Source organism: Myotis myotis, unplaced genomic scaffold, assembly GCF_014108235.1.
Source record: "Myotis myotis isolate mMyoMyo1 unplaced genomic scaffold, mMyoMyo1.p scaffold_m19_p_3, whole genome shotgun sequence".
Classification (NCBI taxonomy): Eukaryota; Metazoa; Chordata; class Mammalia; order Chiroptera; family Vespertilionidae; genus Myotis; species Myotis myotis.
In genome coordinates, this window is record NW_023416335.1 from 212721387 (window position 1) to 212746101 (window position 24715).

The 24715-nt window shown below is 66.0% G+C and overlaps 1 protein-coding gene across 5 annotated transcripts in view; it reads right to left on the reverse strand.

The window, feature by feature from the left end:
* Positions 1 to 24715, reverse strand: part of CELSR1 (cadherin EGF LAG seven-pass G-type receptor 1) — a 99540-nt gene that overhangs the window by 42085 nt on the left and 32740 nt on the right. For 4 of the 5 annotated variants that reach the window (XM_036301965.1, XM_036301964.1, XM_036301966.1 and 1 more), the window contains exons 2-5: positions 20934 to 21572; positions 8564 to 8786; positions 3678 to 3793; positions 3044 to 3132 (exon numbers count right to left, since the gene is read on the reverse strand). In XM_036301965.1, coding sequence (XP_036157858.1) covers positions 3044 to 3132; positions 3678 to 3793; positions 8564 to 8786; positions 20934 to 21572 — 1067 coding nt within the window. The remainder of the gene's footprint in view (positions 1 to 3043; positions 3133 to 3677; positions 3794 to 8563; positions 8787 to 20933; positions 21573 to 24715) is intronic. The other variant, XM_036301968.1, reaches the window with a different exon arrangement.

Genomic DNA, 24715 nt, shown 5'->3' on the forward strand with positions numbered 1-24715 from the left:
GCACCCACTTTTATTTAAAAAAACTAGTGGCCTGGTGCGCAAAATTCATGCACGCAAAATTCATGTCCCTCAGCCTGGCCTGCACCCTCTCCAATCTGGGACCCCTTGAGGGATGTCTGACTGTCGGTTTAGGCCTGATCCCTCTCTCAATCTGGGACTGCTGGCTCCTAACCGCTCACCTGTCTGCCTGCCTGATTGCCCCTAACCACTCTGCCTGCCGGCCTGCTCGCCCCCAACTGCTCCCCATGCCGGCCTGCTCACCCCGCAACTGTCCTCCCCTCCTGGCCTAATCACCCCTAACCACCTCTACCTCGGCCCCGCCACCATGGCTTTGTCCAGAAGGACGTCCGGAAGGTCTCCGGGAAGGTCTCCCAGTCTAATTAGCATATTACCCCTTTACTAGTATAGCTAACAATGACAGACCCTGGCTGGGAGCTCAGTTGGTTTGAGTGCCGTCCCCACATGCCAAGGCTGCAGGTTCCATCCCCAGTCAGGACACATACAAGAAGCAACCAACGATGCATAAATGAGTGAAACAGCACATCGATGTCTCTTCCTCCAAAAAAGACAATAGCAAATGCCTCCATTCTCACCGTTTTGGGAAAAAGTACAATCCTGTCTCTCTCTAGTAGCCACTTCCTGCCTTTCTAGACACTGGCCACGGGCCAGGCTCTGGGTGGGGGGCCTCTATGACAAACAGAACAGTGCCACCCAGACGTCCCTGTACCTGTGTGTGGGGGAGGGGAGGGACCGGCGAGGTGGTGCCACAGGACAATCACTTAAAAGAGCCCTGGTTACGGCCACACCCAAGTTCCAGGCGTAAGTAATCTCCCCAAATCCCCGACGGAACCCACCGGCATTCACACTCGTGCAAGCTGGTGGGGGAGCTCATCCGTCTTTCACAAAAGCCTCGAAAAAACGTGCACCTTTGACGTGGGGATGATCCCAAATCCTCCCAGAGGCCGAGGACACGGGCAAATGGCTCGGTTTCCTCGTGCAGCAGCCTCGGGCGAGAGGAAGCGGCTGGGCTCCGGGGAGGGCTGAGCTCCGTGCTGACAGGCGGGACGGAGGGGGCGCTGGCAGGATCAGGAAGCCGCCACCTGCCTGTCCTCGCGGGCGGGGCCCCTCCTTCCTCCGGACGTTCCTTTCCGGGGCTCCTGGCGCTCCGGGGGGGTCGCTGCGAGTGCCAGGGCGCAGAGTGACGGGCGATGGTGAGGACCTCGGCGAGGCGACCCAGCCAGGGCTGCTGTCCCTGCTCAGCTGTGACGCTGCTGCTCCAGCCATCGCAGCGGCTTCCGGAACGTGCCACGCAGGCTCCCTGTAGCCAAAGCCGCAGCCGCCCTGGGAGCCGGGCTCCCCACGGCAGGAGGGCGAACGCGGCCACGTGCCTCCTGCCTCCCTGACACGGAGCAAGGGCCCGAGGGTCCCCCGGCCCATCCCCACAGGCTGCCCCCTGCTGGGCATGTGGGGGGGGCCCTCCCTCCCCCCACCCCCAGAAGCACACACCTCGGGACCGCTGATCCGGGTGCCCAGCTCCTGCCAACAACGGGAGGGGCCGGAGGCTGGGGGGCCCAGAGGCGAGCACAGGCCACACGGAGGTGGGGGGGAGCATTCTCGTGAGGTGGCGACGGCCGGCCCTGGAGCAGTGAGCACCCCCTTTCTACTCGAGGGCGTGCGCAGTGTCGCGACCAAAACCCGGACGTGTTTGGGCCAGAAAACCCAACTGCCTCCACCCAGGGGCCCCCAGAGGCAGACGGGGGTGGGGGCTCCGTGCACAGGTGCTTCCCCGTGAGCAGCAGGTGGGAGCCCCTCACGTGGGCCAAGAATCGTCCCAAACTGCCAGGCGGAGACGCCAGCCCAGACGGGAGTCACGCACGGACGTCTCCGTCTGCGAGGCCTGCTGTTCCAGCGGCTCAGCCACTGCGCCCCACGCACATCCCCTCCTCGCTCACACATCCCTCCGCACGCCACCCCGCACGGCCAAGGCCACCCCCGCCACCCCAGACCGCAGGACGGGCAGGGGCCCACGGGGCTGCGGGAGCCAGGCCCCTCCCAGGCGCCGGGAACCGCCTCCCCTTCGTTCTCAGATTCCACCCCGAGTCACTTCAGACATCACCACCCCCCCAACTTCTCCACCCCCGTGGGAGTAAGGCCCACGGTCCACATGCGGGTCAGAACCGGCCCGGCCCCGCCCTGTGCGGTGATGGGGCAGCTCCTGCCCACGGGCTGGGGACAAGGGGCGAACACTGGTCACCGTGGGGGTGCCTGGGAAGTGACCCCAGCAGGACCGTGTGAAGGGCAGCCCCAGAGACAGAGGGTCAGGGTGACAGGCTGGGGCGAGGACAGCGAGGACCTCAGGCCCGTGGGGGGCGGGGAGTCACTGGCGTGTCACACGCCTGAAAGCAGTGGCCGCGAAGGAACAAACACCCCCCCCCCGCACCCCCTCCCGTCCACATCTGTTCTCAGAGGGAGGCCCCGCGCCGCCAGCCAGGCTCACCCAGCCGGGAGCGCCCGGGTGGGGACAGGCCAGCGCAGACCCAGGGGAGGGAGGCGCCTGCGTCCGCCGGCAGGGAGGGCACCGGCGGGCAGAGCCACGGCCACAGAGACCAGCTGCGCATTTCGATGCGAAAACCAACAACGCGTTTCCTTAGCAGCCAGGAACCAGCGAAATGAAACGAAACCAGAAATGCCGCCCCTTCCAGCATCTCCTCCGAGACCCACCGGCCAACGGGGCATCGGTGCCGGGTCTGAACGGAGCACTCTCACCTCGGGAACGGCCCGGCCGAGGACGGCAGTGGATGAAGCCTTTCTAAGCCCTTCCCCGGTGTGGGGTGACCGCTGCTCCCCGCGTCCCCCCGCCCGCCCGGAGCTCCCTTGGGGGGATCTGGCCCGGCCCCGGGCTTGGTGCGGTCACACAGACCCTCAACCCAGGCTCGCTTCCTAAGGAAGGTCTCAACCAGCACATTTTTTTACAATTTCAGAGCATCCACGTCTCGGGCGGACGAGCTGCTGGGCCGGCGGGAAGTGGCGTGGGCCGGCCTACCTTGTTGTAATACTGCACCTGCACCGCGTGCCACCGCCCGTCACTCACGCCCCCGGGCACCTGCGGGGCCACCGTGGTCGTGGTCTCACCTGGGGGAGGGGGAAGAAAACAGGTCACTTCCAGCGGCCACTGGGCTGGAAGTCCGCCCGACCGTCCGGATACATGACCTTCCCTAACGACCAGGACCCTGTGTCTCCAGCTTGTAAACGTCTCCCACCCACACGGGCACCCCCTCAGCGAGCCCCAGGTCTGAGAAACAGCGCTGCGATTCGGGGTTCCCACATTATAAATAACGCTGCAGTGGCCCGGCTGGCGTGGCTCAGTGGCTGAGTGTGACCCATGAGCCAGGAGGTCAGGGTTCAATTCCCAGTCGGGGCACAGGCCCGGGTTGCGGGCTGGATCCCCAGTGTGGGGCGTGCAGGAGGCAGCCGATCGATGACTCTCTCTCATCACTGACGTTTCTCTCTCTCCCTCTCCCTTCCTCTCTGACATCAATACAAATATATTTAAAAAATAATAACGCTGCAGTGAACGTGTCTGTGGGCCTGGAGTCGCACACAGGGCGGATCGCACACGGAGCCGGGGTCGGGGGCACCGGGAGGCCGCGGCGAGGGCGCTCCCCGCGGGGGCCTACCTGCCGAGAAGGTGAGCTGCACCTGCTCGCCCACCACCTCCAGGGCGATGAAGTCGTGCTTCTCGTTGAAGCGGCCGTTGTAGAGCAGGAGGGCGTTCCTCTCCCGCGTGGCGAACCTGCGGGCCAAGCGGGGGCACGTCACGCGGGGGCACGTCACGCACGGGCTGAGCCCCGGCAGACAGGGGCGGACCGGGGAGGGCGCGGCAAGGGCCGCCCGCGGGAACCACGGCCCCGGCCACGGCTCTCATCGCGAGCTGACGGCCCACAGAACCTGACGAGAGCCACGCTCTCTCCGGGAGCAGCAGCCGATGCCACGGGGCCTGGCCGCCACGCCTGCGTACCCACCCAGCAGGGGCTGCACCTGCACGGCGTCTACAAGATGCCGCCGCCACTGTGCCCACTGGAGACGTGGGAACAGAACAGGGGACAGCACCGTCCGCCACGGAAGTGGGTCTCCCCTAAGCAACCAGGGCCCAGGGCTCCCCACCCCCGTCTCCACTGCCATCCGATGCGATGTCCCCAACTCATCTCATCTAACTTGTGCTCCCCACCCCATCCGCCCATCATGTCATCAGTGTCTTTCTAGAATGTTCCTTATTTATTTGTTGATAAGAACGCAGGGTCCTTCAGGGGAGGGAGTGAGACTCGCTCACTGCGGCACCCGGAGCCCACACAGGGTCTGGGCCCAGAGGGCTGAGCAGCGGGAGCTGGCAAAGGGGGAGAAGGCGCGAGTGATTCGGGAGGACGGACAGACAGACGCTTCAAGAGAAACACCCACTAACTCGGACCAGATAACCAACCACTCAGGAGCCTCCTCCCACCCAGGCACTGAGGGAGCCGCCCCATCAGACCCGCGGGTCCCTGACTGAGGGGTCGGAGGGTGGGGGTGGGGCTCAGGCCCAGGGAGTCGCCACACCCCCCTTCACCCGGGCACAGAGCCCGGCGGAGCCTCCCGAGCCCATGGGGCTGTTTCCTGAAGGAGCTGCGTCCCCGAGGGAGGCTGCGTGGGGACGGTCCTGCTTCCACCCAGGCCGGTCACCCCGCTGCCCCCCAGGAGCCCCGCCTGGCCCCGCCTCCCGGGTCGGAAAAGCCACGGCTCCCGGCCAGACTGGGGAGCCACTTAGAATGCAGAGCTGATGACAAAGGAGAGAGAAAACGCCCGCTCAGCGAAGTGGGGCTCTGGGGGCGGGGTGAGCCAGCAGAAAAGGGGGTGATTTGGACTGGGACCCACTGGACACCAGGCTTGTTGCCCAGAATCTTCGACGAGCTGGCCCCCCAGCTCTCAGGGGTCTCACGGTGTCGGTTTCTCCGCGGACCCCTGGGAGCTGCTCTCTGGAGGCCCCACGCGGAGGGCACTCAGGGCAGCTCTGTCCTCGCTGCAGACGGGGCTCACGAAGGGGCCCGGGGCCCAGGGGAGGGTCTCGGGTGCGAGCGAGAGGGAAGGCGAGGAACAGAGAGGAGGCCTGGGCGGGGAGGGGCAGGAGAGAACAAGGCGGGCGGGGAGGGGGCAGCCGGGAGCTCGCTGCTCGCTGCTCGGAGGGGGGGCACTTGGCAGACAGGACGGGAAAGAGGAGAGGCAGCACGAGAGTAACCCGGAAACCGCAGCCGCGCTGGTGCCCCGGCCCACCTCTCCCACAGCGCCCACCTTTCCCACGGCGCCCACCTCTCCCACGGCGCCCACCTTTCCCACGGCGCCCCTCGGCCCTGCCCCCTGGCCCTGCCCCCGAGCAGCCACCCTCCAAAGCACTGCTGTTCTTCTGTCCAAATACAGAGATTCTGCTTTTGAGGTCGTTCCCTACAAAACACTGATTTGCCCGGCCGGTGTGGCTCAGTGGTTGAGTGCTGACCTATGAACCAGGTCAGGGTTCGATTCCCGGTCAGGGCACATGCCTGGGTTGTGGGGTGTGCAGGAGGCAGCCGGTCCATGACACTTTCTCATCATTGATGTTTCTATCTCCCTCTCCCTTCCTCTCTGAAATCAATAAAAATATATATTTTTTAAAAACTGATTTTACGCCGAAACCGGCTTGGCTCAGTGGCTAGAGCGTCGGCCTGCGGACTGAAAGGTCCCAGGTTCGATTCCGGTCAAGGGCATGTACCTGGGTTGCGGGCACATCCCCAGTAGGGGATGTGCAGGAGGCAGCTGGTCGATGTTTCTCTCTCATCGATGTTTCTAACTCTCTCTCTCTCTCCCTTCCTCTCTGTGGAAAATCAATAAAATATATTTTTTTAAAAAAAAACAACTGATTTTACGATGGCCCTGGCGTCCGAGCCATCATCACGTGTCCTGGAAATTGTCCATCAATTGCTGTCAAGTGGACAGAACGTGTCACGTGGACGTGCAGTTTCACATTTATTTCCAGTCGCTCTGAACCTGGAGCTAGCGGACTTCCTTGTCTGTTTCCGGCAGGCTCGCCCTGGGCCTGCCCGCCTCCGGCCCTGGGGCTTCTGGCCCGTCCCCTTGTAGGTGGGACAGCGAGCCTGGGTGCCCGGGGTGGTGGCAACAGGACGGCGCTCCCCTGAGGACGGCACGGACAGACGGCCGGACCTCGGTCGGCATGGTGACAGGACAGGCAGGCTCTCCCTCCGGCGCCTGCAGCGGAACCCCAGCCAGGGACCCATGTGGTCACTTATGAAGGTTTCAGGACAGGCCTCGGCCTCCCACACGTCAGCACAGACCCATACCCGGCAACCAGGTCGAAGGTCAGGCCAGGAGGCCTGGCGCGACTCCCGCTCTGGACAGCGCACGTGAGGACGGGTCTAGAGCGAGGAGGTCGAGCCACAGCAGGAAACCTGCCAACGAGCCAAGCTCCCCTGGCACTCATGTGCCCGCCAGGACCTTTGCAGACGGGCAGGGAGGGTGGCCTGGCCCGCAAGCCAGGACATCAGAGGCAGGAGCCGGAGGGCTAGCGGGCAGTCACCAGGCCGTCCGCAGGGCTGGAATGCAGCGTGGCCTGGCCGGGGTCAGGGGGGCTTCCTGAAGGAAGCGGCGGGGGGGGGGGGGGGGGAGGGAGGAAACAGCCTGGCGAGGCTGGACAGGTCCGGAGAACACAGGAGGCGAGGCGGCTCAGTCCCGGGACGCAGGGTGCCAGGGTCAGGGGTCAGAGGTCAGACCACAGAGGGCCCCGTGCACCTTTAAAGGTTGGGCTTTGCCCGGCCGGTGTGGCTCAGTGGTTGAGCATCGACCTATGAACCAGGAGGTCAGGGTTCTATTCCCAGTCAGGACACAGGCCCAGGTTGCGGGCTCCATCCCCAGTGTGGGGCGTGCAGGAGGCAGCCGATCCATGGTTCTCTCTCATCACTGATGTTTCTCTCTCTCTCCCTCTCCCTTCCTCTCTGATATAGTTTTTTAAAGGAGTTTGGGCTGCGCCCGGGTCCGCAGGAGTGTGGACAGGGACCGGCCTCTCAGGCTGAGAGCAGAGCCTGCCACACCAGGGTCACCAGGGAGAGAGGACGGCGGGAGCCCAGGTGCTGGGTCTCGGAAGGAGCGAAGTGGCCGGATGCGGGAGACGCGAGGTCGAGGGACTCGCGGGGCCTGACTGAGCGGGAGGGGCAGGGGCGGGACAAGTGGCAGAGACTGACACGGGTCCCCAGGATCTGCGGAGTGTGGGGCACAGGGGCACGTCCACAGGGAGACACCCACGGGCCAGAGCGGGGCGTTTCGGTGCCCCACCTGCAGACACGGGCTCAGGGGGGCAGACGGTGCGGCCCACCTGCCTCTCGTCGGCCGCCTCTGGGCTCTGTCTGCGCTGCCGGGAGCCGCCTCCTCCTGGCACGGCTGGCGGGGTCTCTCCTGCCCGAGGTGAGGGCCCCCAGGGACATTCCTGACTCACCCTGCAGCCCAGGCACCCTACACCCACGTGCTGTGCGGACTGACCACCCAAGCCGCGTGGCCCTCAGGGGCACGAGCCCTGTCCCGTCCCCCAGGACGCCACCCACAGGTCCCGGAGTCGGCCCACATGCCTGGCTCGGTTGGGTTTCGGGGTGATGTGGCGCACCCCGCCGCTCACCCAGGGGCCCAGGCCTGGCTCGCTGACGATTCGCACCAGCATTCTATGGGGCCCGTTGGACTCCCAGGAGGGGAGCCTGCTCCATCCAGAGAGCGGCAGCCAGGGAGAGCGGGATCCAGGTGCCCACCCAGAGGCCACAGGACACAGCGTTCCTACCCCAGGACCGTGTCCCCCACGGGGCCCGGCAGACAGTGGCGCAAACAACCAAATGCTCTGCTACGTTAAACCTGACGGGAGCCTTTAAAGTGGGAAAGAGCTTTGCACACGTCCAATCAAATCTAAACCCTCCGGGGGGCACACTAGGGAGCCCAGCACCCGGGGGCCTGCGTCCCATGTGGCCATTAGGGAACCAGAAGGGGCGGGCAGCAGGGAGCCACGCGGAGTCCACCCAATGCCGAGCCCGCGGGTCCCTGCTCCCTGCTCCCTGGGCCACCGGGATGTCAGGGCCCCGAGCGCAGCCGCCAGTAGGACCAGACCCGCCAGGGCCTTCCCGAGGCTGAGCAGCAGCCACACGGCCCGCACCGGCCTCCGGGGGAACTGCTAACGCTTGACCCAGGAGCCCCACCTTCTCAGCTTGCTGGGCCCTAACAAGAAGCAGCGGCCTCCGGCCAGCGCTGGGCCCGCGACTATCACAGGCCACAGCTGGTGATGTGTTATCTAGCGGGACGCCGAGCGGGGACACATCCTGCGGGGACACGTCCCACGGGGGGATACATCCTGCGGGGACACATTCTACAGGGACACGTCCTGCGGGGGCATGTCCTGCGGGGACACGTCCTGCGGGGACACATCCTGTGGGGGGACACGTCCTGCGGGGGGACACGTCCTATGGGGACACGTCCTGCGGGGGGGCACGTCCCGCGGGGACACACTCACGTGAGCGAGACGCTGAAGTGGAAGCGCTGCCGGAGGCCGCGGAAGGTGACGAAGGACCGGGGCGGGAAGCTGCGGGCGGTCACCTCGCAGTAGGGCCTCTCGAAGCCGCCGGGCGGGCACACGCAGTGGAAGCCGCCGATGAGCAGGTTCACGCAGGTGCCCCCGTTCTTGCACACGCCGTGGGCGCAGCGGCCCGAGCGCACGTTCACCTCGCAGTGGTCACCTGCGGGCGGGACAGGGGACGGGTCACACGGCCGCCCGAGGAGGCGCACGCCTCCCACCCCACGGATCCCGCGGCCGAGAGAGCCCCGACGGCCGAGGCTCCCGGGGGCAGAGCACGGTCGGTGGCTGTCCCTGTGCCCTTCTCGTCGGCACCACGGCCCCAGCTCCGGGGGGCGATGTAAGGATGGGGCCAGCGGGTTCCCATGAGCACCCCGGAGCGTGTGAGGGAGCTGAGTCACACAGCCCTGGCCCGGCCGCTGAGGTCCCCGCTCTGGGCCCGGCAGGGAAATGAGCAGCATTAACCCCTCTCAGCATCGATCCATTCTGATCGCCCCTAACCACTTGCCTGCCCGCCCATCGCCCCTAACTGCTCACTGCCTGCCTGATCTGTCCCTAACCACTCTGCCTGCCTGATCGCCCCTAACCACTTGCCTGCCTGCCCATCGCCCCTAACTGCTCACTGCCTGTCTGATCTGTCCCTAACCACTCTGCCTGCCTGCCTGCCTGATCGCCCCTAACCCCTCTGCCTGCCTGCCTGATCGCCCCTAACCCCTCTGCCTGCCTGCCTGATCGCCCCTAACTATTCGCCTGCCTGCCTGATCGCCCCTAACCCCTCTGCCTGCCTGCCTGATTGCTCCTAACCCCTCTGCCTGCCTGCTTGATTGCCCCTAACCCCTCTGCCTGCCTGCCTGCCTGATCGCCCCTAACCCCTCTGCCTGCCTGCCTGATTGCCCCTAACCCCTCTGCCTGCCTGCCTGATCGCCCCTAACCCCTCTGCCTGCCTGCCTGATCGCCCCTAACCCCTCTGCCTGCCTGCCTGCCTGATCGCCCCTAACCCCTCTGCCTGCCTGCCTGATCGCCCCTAACCCCTCTGCCTGCCTGCCTGATCGCCCCTAACCCCTCTGCCTGCCTAATCGCCCCTAACCCCTCTGCCTGCCTGCCTGATCGCCCCTAACCCCTCTGCCTGCCTGCCTGATCGCCCCTAACCCTTCTGCCTGCCTGCCTGATTGCCCCTAATGCCTCTGCCTGCCTGCCTGATCGCCCCTAACCCCTCTGCCTACCTGCCCATCGCCCCTAACTGCTCACTGCCTGCCTGATCAGTCCCTAACCCCTCTGCCTGCCTGCCTGATTGCCCCTAACCCCTCTGCCTGCCTGCCTGATCGCCCCTAACCCCTCTGCCTGCCTGCCTGATCTCCCCTAACCCCTCTGCCTGCCTGATTGCCCCTAACCCCTCTGCCTGCCTGCCTGATCGCCCCTAACCCCTCTGCCTGCCTGATCGCCCCTAACCACTTGCCTGCCTGCCCATCGCCCCTAACTGCTCACTGCCTGTCTGATCTGTCCCTAACCACTCTGCCTGCCTGCCTGCCTGATCGCCCCTAACCCCTCTGCCTGCCTGCCTGATCGCCCCTAACCCCTCTGCCTGCCTGCCTGATCGCCCCTAACTATTCGCCTGCCTGCCTGATCGCCCCTAACCCCTCTGCCTGCCTGCCTGATTGCTCCTAACCCCTCTGCCTGCCTGCTTGATTGCCCCTAACCCCTCTGCCTGCCTGCCTGCCTGATCGCCCCTAACCCCTCTGCCTGCCTGCCTGATTGCCCCTAACCCCTCTGCCTGCCTGCCTGATCGCCCCTAACCCCTCTGCCTGCCTGCCTGATCGCCCCTAACCCCTCTGCCTGCCTGATCGCCCCTAACCCCTCTGCCTGCCTGCCTGATCGCCCCTAACCCCTCTGCCTGCCTGCCTGATCGCCCCTAACCCTTCTGCCTGCCTGCCTGATTGCCCCTAACCCCTCTGCCTGCCTGCCTGATCGCCCCTAACCCCTCTGCCTACCTGCCCATCGCCCCTAACTGCTCACTGCCTGCCTGATCAGTCCCTAACCCCTCTGCCTGCCTGCCTGATTGCCCCTAACCCCTCTGCCTGCCTGCCTGATCGCCCCTAACCCCTCTGCCTGCCTGCCTGATCGCCCCTAACCCCTCTGCCTGCCTGATCGCCCCTAACCCCTCTGCCTGCCTGCCTGATCGCCCCTAACCCCTCTGCCTGCCTGCCTGATCGCCCCTAACCCTTCTGCCTGCCTGCCTGATTGCCCCTAATGCCTCTGCCTGCCTGCCTGATCGCCCCTAACCCCTCTGCCTACCTGCCCATCGCCCCTAACTGCTCACTGCCTGCCTGATCAGTCCCTAACCACTCTGCATGCCTGCCTGATGTCCCTAACCACTCCCCTGCCTGCCTGATCGCCCCTAACCACTCTGCCTGCCTGCCTGATCACCCCTAACCATTCTGCCTGCCTGCCTGATCACCCCTAACCATTCTGCCTGCCTGATCGCCCCTAACCACTCTGCCTGCCTGCCTGATCACCCCTAACCATTCTGCCTGCCTGATCGCCCCTAACCACTCTGCCTGCTTGCCTGATCGCCCCTAACCACTCACCTGCCAGCCTGATTGCCCCTAACTATTCGCCTGCCTGCCTGATCGCCCTTAACCGCCTCTGACTCAGCTCCCGCTGCTGTGGCTTTGTCCGGAAGGATGTCCGGAATGACATCCAGCTGTCCAGTCTAATTAGCATATTGCGCTTTTACTATTATAGATAACTGCTCACCCCTGTCCTGGGAGCTCTAAGAAAACCTCCCTTGAGAAAATTCCTGAAGGGCTGAGCCAGAGGACACACACGGTTTGTTTTGATATTTCCAAGCTGCTGCCCCAAAGACGCACAAACTCACACGCCTCACCAACACCGGGGTCCCCGCGAAACATTCTGCACTGATGACACCGCCGCCCGAAGGCGTCTGCTCGCATGCATTTCTGAGGTTCCGCATCTTTCTGCGTTTCCCTGGCAACCCGTTTCCGATTCTTTGAACTGCCCCACGGTTCCTGTGCCCATTGCTCTGACTGTCTGACACACGTATCCACTCTCTCCCTGCACTCACACCCTCCTGCACCCTCTGGGTCACACCTATGTACACACTTACGCAAACCCTCACCCTCACGCATTCGCGCGCACACTGACCGGCGCTCCCCGCCCATTCCCGGGGGAGCCGCGGCCTCACGTTCTCGGTATTAACTCTAAATGCTTAGCTTAAGGCGCTGATGTCCTTCGGACACTTCAAGTTCTCTAATCTCGACTGGAGAACATCTGTGACATCCAGGAGTGTTTGCTGGGCGTGTCGGGGGCGAGTGCAGTGTTCTGGAATAATACAGCCTCCGTGAAAGGACGGGGTGGGGCGTGCTCCCCCGACCGCGACGGCAAACAAAGGAGGGAGCACAGCCCTTCCCGCGCGCCCCGCCCTGAACCCGCCACCTGGCTCTGGTCCAGAGGGGCCCACGCTGGGCTGGCCGGCCACTCCCTGCTCACCCACCCTCAGAGCCTGGCTCACGAGGCCTCCACCAGGTCCTCTAAAGGGTCACCTGGCACCACGGCCCAGAGAAAGGCCCCGTGAGCCAGCCCTTCGCGTGTGAAGACCCGGATTTGCCTTTGCTGCGGTGTCCTTGCTTCCAAACGCCGTTTCCCGGGGCCGCGGGGAGACCTCGCTCCCCGGGCCGCCCCTGTGACCGGAGGGGGGGAGTAAAGGGGGGCCCATCCTGCCACAGCCACGCAGGGCCCCTGCTCTCCCGCCTGCGGGGCCCCCCGCTGCCTCTACACCCCACTGTCCAGTGCAAAGGGCTGAGCACCTGCAGACTCTGCACCCCAAGTCAGCGGCAGGAGCACCCACTCTCCGTGGGGCTGCACCTGTTTGACTACGAAGCATTTATCTGCATCTCCGGTCGGGAGGGCAGTGGTGCCCTGGCTGCGGTTGAAAATACAACTGGTGGTTTAAAGCAACAGAAGCAAATTCTCTCCTGTCTGCAGCCAGAAGCCTGGCATCCAGGAGTGGGCGGGGCCAGGCTCCCTCTGCGGGCTCCAGGGCGGGTCCCTCCTGCCGCTCCCAGCCCCTGGGCACCAGCACTCCTCAGCTCGGCTGGGCTCGCAGCGGCATCACTCGGGCCTCTGCTGGGTCCTCACACTGAATCTCCAACCACCCTCTCCTCTCCTCTCCCTCAGGACACCGGTCACTGATTGTGGGACGGTTTCATTGTGACAGGCTTAAGGAATTAGGTCTGAAAAGACCCTACTTTCAAAAGAGGTCACATTCTGAGGTTCTGGACACAGATTTGGGGAGACATCGCTCAACCCACTCCCGCGGCCCTCTGTGCTTGTCCTGTGGTTCGTGTTGGCGTCTGCAAACTCTGTGGCCTGAGGCTACGCAGCATTGAGCCTGCGGGGCCGCACACGGGATCTGGGGTCCCCACCAGGCGCTGGGCTCTCTGCCCTGGGAGGCTCTGCCCCACCCTTTCCGCTGGGCCAGGCCTGGGCCCCACATCCCATCACCCACCCACTTCTCCCCTCGTTGCCTCCTCTGCAGCCCAGACCTCAAACCTGACCTTCCCCTCACCAAACCTGCTCCCGTGGGGACCCCACCTGGGGGAAGGCCCACCACCTGCCCGGGGTGGAAGCCAGGAGACCCAGGGCCCCGCCCACTGCCCTTCTCCCTTCACCCACCAGTGCCATCCCAGAGCCCCGGTCACCCATCTATCTGCACGGCCACCTGCACCTGGGTTACCCTCTGCACAACACACACCTTCCTCAGGGGCCCTGCACCCACGCCAGCTGCCCCCCACCTTCCAAACCCACGGGCTCGCCAGTAACCGGGAGAGGGCTGGACAGGATGCTGCCCCGGCCACGCCCTGGCTCAGGATCGAGCCCTCCGCCTCTGGGCCTGGCCCTCCGCCACCTGCCCAGCCCGTCCGCACGCGCCCACCTTGCACGCGGGCCACAAGGTCTGCCAGGCAGTTGGGGACCCCACAGGCTAATGAGGGAGGCCCAGCACATGCTCAGTGGGTCATCACCACATCAATGACAGCCAGTGGGACCACCTCCCGGCCGGCCGCCCGGCACCGGGGTGGCTTCCCTGCCCACCAGCCTGACGGGTCCAGGTGCCCAGGACAGACTCTGATGAGCCAGAACCGCCCCTCTGCAGTGCCAGTCCCAGCTCCAGGGCCACGCAGGGGGCGCGACTGTCCCTGCACGTGTCTTGCAGGCTCTGGGGCGGGGCACAGTCTGGCTGGGCCAAGCCCAGGACGATGGAGCACGCAGTGAGTGCCTAAGGAACACCCCCTCCCCCCCCCCGCCCGTCGGGCCTCGAGGGGCGCCAGGGAGCGCCCAGCACCCAGCGGGTCCTCGCCAGCGCCTGTGAGATGAGGTCACACGGGCCAGGATTTCCCCAATTCCAAGCCAGTGACGAACGCGGGCAAAATTATAACAGCGACACAATGCGTGCGCTTGATGCAGAGCGGGAATGTGCTGATGTAACGGATGAAGAATTCTGCACCAAACACGCCCTTTTCATGAAGGGTGAGAACTCAGCACTCCGGTTCCAGGTGAGCTGGGTCACCCAGAGCGGTCCTCCCCTCTGGTTCCAGAACCTTCCTTCAGGCCCGGGGGCCCCCGGGGGCGGGGATGGGGGGGCCTGAGCAGGGTCTCCTGCAGAGTCCACGCTGGGGCTCCCCGCGGCCCCCACCCCGCTTTGTCTAAGCTGTACATTAACCCAACCATGTTTTCCTTCGTGTGATATTTTACGCGGTGCTAGCAAGTCCCAACAGCCCGCACGGGGCGGGGGGGGTGGGGGGGGGGCGCCGGGAGGCGCAGATTTGTAGCTGGCGCCCATTTCCATGGCGGGCACTACCCCTCCTCCTCCTCCACCCCCCTATCTCCCTGCCCCTCCCCCCGCCCCCTGCCACCGCCGCCCTCACGCCCACCACCATCCCCAGCACGGCCAGGTTCGAGCTGCTGTGGGCGTCACTGAGCACGGACTTGGAAAGAGATGGGATAGGATGGATTGTTATTCTTTTTTTTTTTTTTAGTGACTTCAGAGAGGAAGGGAGAGGAAGAGAGAGAGAGAAATGCCAATGATGAGAGAGAATCATGGATCAGCTGCCTCCTGCACGCCCCACACTGGGGATCGAGCTCACAACCCGGGCCTGTGCCCTGACCGGGAATCGAACCCTGACCTCCTGGTTCATAGGTCGATGCTCAGCCCCTGAGCCACCCGGCCGGGCCAGCTTGTCATTCTTAGAGCCATCTGGCCTTAGGAAAATCGGGTCACGTCTGGGGCACCCGTACCCATAGCTGTTGTGTGGCTCTCAGAAGACACTGGTTTAACGAAATACACGTCCTCAGAGGTGCGTGCTGCCAGGGTTAGCGCGATCTTTTCTCAGGACCCTCGTTTTCTAAACACACGTGGGCTTCCCCGCACGTCCGGTATCTGCTTGGAGGCAAAAGCTTGCCCGGAGTCATGCTCAACCTGGAGGAAAACTCCTGCAGAAGCGCCCCCCTCCCCCCCATTACGGCAGGCCCCACCCCCATGCCAGATCGGGTTCACCCGGGCAAGCCGATAGCCTCGCTGAATAATGCAGCCACCCGCCCCCCCGCCCCCCGCCCTGGGGATGACAGACAGGGCTGCAAGCGCAGAGCCCCCACAGAAAATGTGACCCCCCCAAAAAACACTCTCAACTACAAAACCAAAGCTCCCAGGAGCCAGGGCCCCAAGGCCTCCCAGGCCCCCTCACTGGCCGCCTGTCCCACATCCGCTTGGCACGGGGGGGGGGGGGGGGGGGGTGAGGGGCCCTGCCCGACTGCCCAGGGGCCCCAGGCCACAGTGTCAGGGCCGCAGACCCTCAGTTTTAGGAGCTGAGTCCCTGGAGAAGACCCCCGCCCCCATCCCACCCCAGGGCTAAGCCCAGGGCTCACCTGGGGGCTCACCTGCGGGCAGCTGCTGAGAGCGCGGGGCGCTATGGAGCACAGGCCCAGCCCCACTGGGCGAGTTGCCGCAGATCCTCCCAGCGCCCGGTGCGGGAACTCTTACACCCCCACCTTAGAGACCAGGAAGCAGGCCGGCACAGCGTATAAAACCCCCGTGTTTGGTTTATAACAAAAGAAAAGTCTCTAAAGATCAAGGAAGTGGGATGGAAGCGCAGCGCTGGGGCAGCCTGGGAGCTGGGCTTGCAGGAGCGTGTGTGGGAGGTGGAGACAGACCAGAGAGAGGAGGGGTGCAGGGGGGGAGGGGCACGGCCAGGCGGAGACCCCGGGCCAAGACCCGGGACTAGTAGAGCTGGGACCGGCAGGGAGGGACAGCGGGCAGGGGAAGGGGGGCAGGTTTGACGCCTCATCTTTTCCAGTAAAGACCTCGCCTTCCCGTCCGAATGACAGCCAAGGGCAGAAAGGCGGGGCGGCCTGCAGTTCGGGTAGAAGCAGAGCTCGGGACAGCAGAGGACAGAGGGCCGGGCTCCGCCCAACGGCGACCTGAAGGCCAGCCCGCCCCGCGGTGCCCAGTCCTCTCCCGGGAGGTGGAGCCTGGACGGGGCCACAGCGCCCAGCGCGGCTCCTGCGCGGGCTTCCCAGCCGGGCAGGCACGAGGCGGCGACGGACGGGACACCGCAGGGCCCCGAGGGCGGCTGCGTCAGAAACGCCTGAACGCTGACAACGGCCGTCCACCCTTCTGTCCCCCAGGCCTCAGTGCCCCTTCCACCCCCCACCCCCTGGCCACACACACAGCACCACAGCCCGGGGCAGAGGTGTCTGAGCGGGCTCCCGGCCAGGCCTCAGTTTCCCCAGGTGGACATCCCTCCCTGACGGCAGGAGTTCCGTTTCCTGCCCTGGAAAATGAGCTCCCGGAGACAGGAGCTGCCTTGCCACGGAGCACCTGGCTCCTGGCCTTCACTGTGATTCCCGGTGATCCCCCGACTTCCGAGCCGGGAGGCCCCCCAATCCAGGGGGGTGCTCCCCAGCCCCTCCCCTCCCCCAGGCCCTCACACCTCTCCTCTCCCTTTGTTTGCCTTTCTCACCTCCTGGTGAGGGCTCTGCCCTGAGCCTCCTCCATGCCCCAGCCCCCCCCCCCAACCCCCACCTGCACCGCCCCCAGCCCCTCCCTGCCCCGCCCCCCTGCGGGCTTGTCCTGGGCTGGGCCTTCTCACGGTGACTTCATTCTTGTCTTTGGAGCAAATTCCCAGAACCCCAGACACACCCATTTTTTAAGATAAAAATAAAAATGCATCCCAGCAGGAAAGAAAGGCAGACCCGTGTACCTGCGGTTTGGCTGTTTGGACAGGAGTCAGCCACACACCTGGGGGCGGAACCCGCGCCCCGAGTCAGCCCTGCATGCGGCCTCCTGTGCTAAAGCCCGGCCCAGCCCCAGCCCCACTGGGCCTTCCTCCCAGGAAAGGGTGCCCCCCACCCTCACGCTCACTGAGGGGGGAGGTGCGGGGTGCAGAAAATAGCCCTAAGAGACCGTCCCCGTCTTCCGGACACGGGAGGACTTGGGGGGCGGGAAAGACAGCCTGGGGCAGCAGGAAAGCTGCCAGGTGCGCCCCGAGGCGGGCGGGCGCCCCCCCCCCCCGCCGCGTTATCGGTCGGGGAACCGTGCCAACCCTCACAGGGCAACGTGTCCAGACGCAGCCGGAATGCTCGCTCGCACCTCCATCATCCGCGAGCAGCGGCCCAGCCTCAGGGTTCAAACCCCTTCCTGCCGCGGGAGGCCAGCTCACGGGAAAGAGCACACAGGCTTGCATTCCTCTCACACCCTCGCACCAGCCCTCCCTCCGCCCCAGCGCCCAGGTCTGGCCACGTGGCCCCCAGGCCCCGGCTTGGGAGAGCGACCAGGAGACACCCGTCCACCCACACAGGGACAGGGCTCCGGGGGCGCTGACCGGATGACCGGGCTGCCACTCTCGGAGGTCCCCACTGTGCCTCCGGAGAACACACATCGGGGACAGCCGGCCCCCTGGGTGCCCACGGCCAAGGCCTCGCTTACTCACTCCGGCCCTGGATGTGTACGCAGTGCCAAGTGGGTGCGGGCCCGGACGGAGCCCCCGGATGCCCACCTCCTTCTCCCTGAAGCCTGAGGACAGGTGACCTCACCCTGCGGGTGCTTCCCAGGCCTGTTCCTTAGGGACCCGGACCTGGGCGTGTCCTGGGTTGCTGGGGCCCGAGGTAGTGACCAGGGTCCGCGGGAGAGGGAGGGGGTGAGTGGGCACAGGTGCTGGGACTGCGGAAGCCGAGGATGAGCGAGGTGAGGATGGGGCTGCGAGCCAAGGCGTGCAGGCGGGGGCCTCCCGAAGCCGGAAGGAGAGAACTCCCCCAGCGCCTGGGGGTGGGGGGGGAATGGCAAGGGAGTAACTGTGCTGTTTCGTCCCTGCTGGGGGCTCTGTCACAGCAGCCGCAGGACAGGCAGGAGGGGTGAACAGGCCGCCCACCTCTGCCCTCCTGGGCCCGAGGTCTGGCTCCGGCTGCAGAACCAGCCGCCTCCCACACTGGACGCCGAGAGCCTGGCCGGCCATGGGGTCTGTCTCCCCTCCCACACGCAGGGGGACGTCACCAGGAGGCTTTGACGGTGTGAGGCATGTCTTTGGGCCCGGCCAGCGTGGCTCAGTGGCTGAGCGTTGACCCATGAACCTGGAGGTCCTGGTTTGATTCCCGGTCAGGGCACAGGCCCGGGTTGTGGGCCCGATCCCCAGTGGGGGGCGTGCAGGAGGCAGCCGGTCCATGATTCTCTCTCATCATTGACGTCTCTCTCTCCCTCTCCCTTCCCCTTACTCTCTGAAATCAATAAAAATGTTTTTTAAAAACAGTAACAAACGGGACCGTGGGCCACGACGCCTCGGGCCCCTCCGCGGCCCCAGTGGACGAGGACGGGCGTGCTCTCCTGAGCCGGCTCCCCACCACAGGAAGCCGCCCGCGCGCCAGGCCGGCTCGCTTCCCGGGAGCCGTAACCGAAGCCGGGCGACGACAGCGCCGCTTTCACCGGGAAGAAAGGAGCTCCATTATCTCCACGGAGGAGCGCGGGCTTCAAAGGGGGAGGAAGCGAGAGGAAGGGGACGGTGCGGCCGCCAGCCCGAGCCGGCCTGTCTGCAGGGAATCGCAGGGTCGCCTTGGAGCCCGCGGCGCCCGAGGCCCCGGCCCTGCCCAGCCCGCCGCTTCCGGGCGACCCTGGCGATGACACGCGGGGCCGGTTCCCGGCCATTATTTTTCTAGAAATGACTCTTGTGATGAAAACAAAATTTTGAGAACTTGGGATGTTTTCAACAGGTCAACCCCTCCTGGGCAGGGACCCAGGGGCCCCCAGGTCCCTCGTGGCCTCGGCTTAACCTGGGCCTCTCGAACCCCAGCCTGCTGCTGCGGCCCATTAGGCAGGGCTGGGCTCCTCGACCGCATCAGACCGCAGCCTAGGCTTCCGCCCAAGTGTGGGGGTGCTGGAGGGGTCCCCCACCAGGTCCCCGCAGACACGTCTCGCCCAGGGAAAGGGCCGATCGCACAGCAACCCTGGGGGCCCACCGACGGGGCAGGGGCAGGTATGACGTGTGCACTGGCCGGGCATACAGCAGGGACTCAATGAAGACTCACAGAGTGAGTGAGCGGTCACTCCCGGGAGGGTAGCGGGCCTTTTCTGGGGGGGCGTGGGGCCACAGCACCTGGACAGAGGCCGAGAGGCCAGCCCCACGCCACGAAGCAGGAAGGAGAGGGAGGGACAGACACCTCCCGCAAGGGGACCTCCTCGGAGCAAGGTGCCACTAAGACTCGGGGGGCAGGGGGTCCAGGTCACCTGGGCAGAACCGGAGCCCCTCCCACCCCGAGAACTCAGGAGGGAGGAAGGGGCCGGGGTCGCCCACCAGGAGCCCCCGTGCAGCCAGCTCAGGATCAGCACCCGGTGAGTGGGACGGGCAGAGCCTTCTGGACCCGGGAGGACAGGACAGCCGGGCGGGGCGGGAGGACACGGGGCAGGCAACCGAGGGCCTCTGCCGCCGCGTGGCCGTTCCCACCGCTGGTGAGGGGCCACGCAGGTGCAGAGGCGGCAGGCCGGGGCGCACACCCCTCCCCGGCGGCGCCTCCTCCTGCCAGGCCAGCGCCCACAGCGTTACTCTCTCTTCCTGCTCAGAAACGCCCGCTAATCCCGAGCCGTCTCAGCTCGGTAAACCGGGCCTCGTCCGCCCCGCAGGCCCCGAGTCCACAGCTGTTTATACCGAACACATACGCTCGAAGAGCAGAGCTCTGGCATCCGGGTGGATGCAGCCCCGCCCGGTCCCACCCGCTCTCCAGACAGCCCGTGGGCCCGCAAACTGGTTCTGCCGGCGGCCGTCACTTATGTGCCGAGACCAGCCCAGAGCAGGGGCCGCCTCTCCTCATGGCTGGTGGCGGGCTCTGCGGCTGCAATGGCCGCGTGGGCTGCCGCCGGAGCGGTCCCCCGTGTCTGAGTCAGGGCGCCCGGAGCGGAGGGCGTGCTCCCGGCAGAGCGCCTGAGTCATCGCTACAGACAACGAGGCGTGGAAGCAGGGCTCTCCTTCCAGGCCCGGGACCCACGGCTCCCGCTTTCCACCCAGGCGCGCCGCTCACGGCCACCCGTCCACCGGGCGCTCACGGCCACCCGTCCACCGGGCGCTCACGGCCACCCGGCCACCGGGCGCTCACGGCCACCCGGCCACCGGGCGCTCACGGCCACCCGTCCACCCGGGGCGGGAAAGGGCTCTGAATGGGAGTCACTGCCCAGGAGCCCCGAGGCCTGCGGTGTCTCCCCCGGGGACTCTGCTCTAGGAGGGTGACTGACGTCGCAGGCCAATTGGGACCTCAGAGCTCGAGTCAGGAAGTCATTGCAAGGTTCACAGGCCGACCCCCGGCCCAGCATCCATCTGTCTCCACAGGAGGAAGGCGGACAGAGGGAAACCCCAGAACGTGGGGGCTGGGAGCCAAGCACAGGTGCCCGGCCCTCCATGGCCCGCACCTCCTGCACCCCCGGGACGCACACCCTGCCCCCACGGCCTGCAACCCCTGCGCGCCCACGGCCTGCACCCCCTGTGCCCCCGGAACACATCCCCAGCCCCCAGGGCCCGCACCCCTGTGCCCCCGGAACACATCCCCAGCCCCCAGGGCCCGCACCCCTGTGCCCCCGGAACACATCCCCAGCCCCCAGGGCCCGCACCCCTGTGCCCCCGGAACACATCCCCAGCCCCCAGGGCCCGCACCCCTGTGCCCCCGGAACACATCCCCAGCCCCAGGGCCCGCACCCCTGTGCCCCCGGAACACATCCCCAGCCCCCAGGGCCCGCACCCCTGCCCCCGGGACGCACACCTACCCGTGAAGTCCTCCTGGCACTCGCAGGTGTAGCCGCCCTCGCGGCTGCGGCAGCGGCCGTGGGCGCCGCAGGGGCTGGAGTAGCACAGGTCCACCTCGGTCTCGCAGTAGTCGCCCGTGAAGCCGGGCGGGCAGCGGCAGCGCAGCCCGTTGACGGGGTGGATGGGCCGGAAGAGCACGGACGAGGACGCGATGAAGGGCGCGGAGGAGTCGAAGCGCAGCACCGACACGCACTTCATGTAGTTCTCGCAGGGCTCGCGCAGGCAGATGTTGTCGTCGAAGGGCAGCACGCGCTGGGTGGACACGGCCGTCAGCAGCGTGCGGTTCAGGTAGATCTGCTCCTGCAGGTCCTCCGAGGGGAAGAAGCGGCCGCGGCCGCCGCCGGGCAGCAGGGCGGAGAAGGTCACGTTCAGGATGCGGGCGCTGACGTCCGTGTCGTTCTGGACGTTGAAGACGAAGACGTCGTCCTTGCTGGTGGACAGCACGGCGGCCACGCCCTCCACGAAGCGGGCCAGCAGCGGGGACAGGAACTGCTCCTGCGACATGTCCTCCAGGCGGACGGTGATGCTGTTGGTCAGCATGTCGTCGGTGATGATGGTCACCCGCAGGGTGCAGAGCGCCGTGACGCTGTGGACGCCGTCTGCGGACACAAGGGGGCAGGTCACGCGATGCCCGTGGTGCCCGGCCCCGCCCGTGACCCCCTCCTCTCCCTCCACCCTCGGCGTCCAAACGCTCAGCCCACCACGTCTGTCTGGCTCAGAAGCCCCCAGAGGACCCCCCCCCCGCACCGCTCAGCAGGGCACCCCACGACCACCGGGATCCAGCCCCTCTCTCCCTCTGAAGTCCCCCACCCCCCACGCTTTGCTCCAGACACAAGCGGACCCTGAGCCCCAGTTGTATGTCTCTGCACCTGTTCCAACCGCCAGGAGCCCCCTCCGGTCCCACCCAGGCCCCGTGGCGAAGGCCGCTCTCCCCTGCATCTCTGGGCCCCGCACAGGACACGCTGAGCGACGCTGCTCTAGGCACAGGCGCGCCAGGCCGCCCCACCTCAGCCACACGGCGAACACGCCGCAGATCAAGGTTCTTAGGGTTCTGAGACAGAAAGCGCAGGACTCTGGGGGTACAGAGCTGAGCAACCATCGGTCTGAGTCCAGACTCAGAGGAACTGTCCCAGGGCTGGTCCAAGGGGCTCCCCGTGATGGCGATGGGCCCCCGAGGCACGGCCTCTCCCGCCTCCCGGGCCTCCTCGACTGTGCCGAGGGACCCGGGAAAGCCGGGCAAAGCCACATCCTCTGACTCTCAGACTCAGTGTCCCCGCAGCCTGATCCGCGGCCTTCCCCTCCCTCAACGTGGCTCCCTGCCCGGCCCCCCGTTTCCATGGCGAAAAGCCCCCCTCCCCCCACTTGCAGCACAAAGCCTGTGCGGACAATGGGAAATGGAACGGCTCCAAAGTCACAGCACACTCGGTGCGCCGTGTGGCCGCCCAGCGAAGCAGAGGGTCCGGCCGGTGCGGGGGAACCGTGAGGAACACGGGGACACGGAGACACGGGGACACGGGACACTTCCTGTGGGGAACACAGTCCGCTCCCACCCCAACCCCGGGCTCTGGGGCGGGGCCGGGCACTCTGCCACCCGCTCATCTCGGCCCCCGGAGCCCGGCGGTCTGCGTGACCTCGGCACCGGGAGGAAAGGGCTCGAGGACGTATGACACCCAGGGGCCCGCACAGCAGGGGCAGGACATGGACAGCCCAGACCCCCTCTGCGGCTCATGCAAAGGGCCCGTGGTGAGCACGGGTAAGTGATGAGGAAGTGAATTTAGGCTAAAGAAAATGGCAAAGCCCACGGCGCGGACAGACCTCCTTCCTCCCCACACGAGGCCACTCCCCCGACAAGAGGGAGCATGCGTTCCCCTCCCTGGGATGTGGGCTGGACGGCAACTGCCTCAGTTTCCCTCCACTGCGGTCCTCCCACGGCGGACCCCCGGCCGTCGTCCCTCGTGGCCCCGAAGGCACCCAGAATCGGACCCAAGCTGCTTACCCCACCTCATGGTCCTACAGGGTCTGCCCTGTCACCTCCCCCACCGCCCGCCCCCTCCTCCTGCCCCAGGGCCTTTGCACGCCTGTCCTGTGCTAGGAGCTCTGCCCTCCTTGTCCCATGGCCATCCAGGTCTCAGCTGACTGCCCCTCAGCACAGGGACTGCTTGCACACCCCTCACACTCTGCCACACCCCTGCTTTAATCCCCTGATTTTATTCTTATTTGTTCGTATCTGTCTCCCCCACCCCACCCCCCGCGGGCCCGTGAGGACTGGGAACCTGCAGGTCTTGTTCCTGCCCAACGCGCCTCGTCCAGAACAGTTCCTGGCGCTCGGAGCTGCTGGATAAACATTTGTGAAGGGGAGGCGTGAAGGGGGGTGGGGGGGCAGGTAAGAATGAGTTCCAGTGGCTTCTCTTTAACCCGAGACGGACATTTGCACAAACAGCATCAGAGACCCCATTTCCCCAGTGAGCTATTTCCCGTGGGTGTTTCTCTGTTTGTCTGTGCCCAGGCCCGCTCCGCCGCCACAGGACAGATGGCCGCTCCTGTCTGCTTCCGGGTGGCGGGTGTTATGAAACACGCTGTTCCCCTTAAACCACACGAGGGCGTGACCCGGCCCAAGACGCGAAGGTTCTTAAAAGGTGCTGACTTTTAGCTCAAAGCCCAGCAGGTCCTGGGTGCTCGGGCGACCCTGCCCACCGGGTGGGGTGGGGGTGCCGGCGCAGGACCCTCCCGCAGGCAGCCAGCGGGGCACAGCGCAGGGAACGCGCAGGAAGACACGCCACGTGGCAGGGACACCCTTCGCTCAGGGACAGAGCGACTGACCAGGAGAGAGCACGGACTGGACAGGTGCACGGCTGGGAAACAAACAGGCACCTGCCAGTCACCACCGACTCCCCCCAACACCATGGACCGTCCCGGGCACCCAGCTCCTGGAGACAATGGATCCGCTTCGTATGTGTCGCCCAGGCTGGGCGGCTGAGCCACTGACCGGAGCCACAGTGGGGGGGACAGAATGGATGGCAGGGGGCACGGCTGCGGGGCACTGACGGCGAACCCAGAGGGTGCACCTGCGGGAGGGATGCACCCGTGGGAGCCGTGCACCTGCGGGAGCCGTGCAAATGTGGGAGGGATGCACCCGTGGGAGGCCATGCACCCGTGGGAGCCGTGCACCTGTGGGAGCCGTGCACCCATGGGAGACTATGCACCCGTGGGAGGACGTGCACCCGTGGGAGCCATGCACCCACGGGAGGCCGTGCACCTGTGGGAGGGATGCACCCGCAGGAGCCGTGCACCTGTGGGAGGGATGCACCCGCGGGAGCCGTGCACCTGTGGGAGGGATGCACCCGTGGGAGCCATGCACCCGTGGGAGGGATGCACCCGTGGGAGCCGTGCACCTGTGGGAGGCCGTGCACCCCCGTGGGAGGCCGTGCACCTGCAGAAGGCACAGGTGGTCACACAGGGCGGCACCTGTCTGTCCTCTGACTGGTGACAGGATCCCATTGTCCACTATCACGTCCCCCGTGGAGGACCCAGCCCTGGGACGCCGGGGGCAGAGGCCACACGGGTCTTCAGGGAGCCAGGGGCCCGCAGGACGGGGCGGAGCTGCATCTGCGAGACGCGGTGCCCGGATGCCCCAGGAGGCAGCGGGAGGGTCTCCGAGGAGCGGGGAGCTCATCACACGAGTGGAGGAAACGCGCTCCTGCGGGCCTGGTGGGTCAGAGGTCAACAGGAGGCGGGTCAGAGG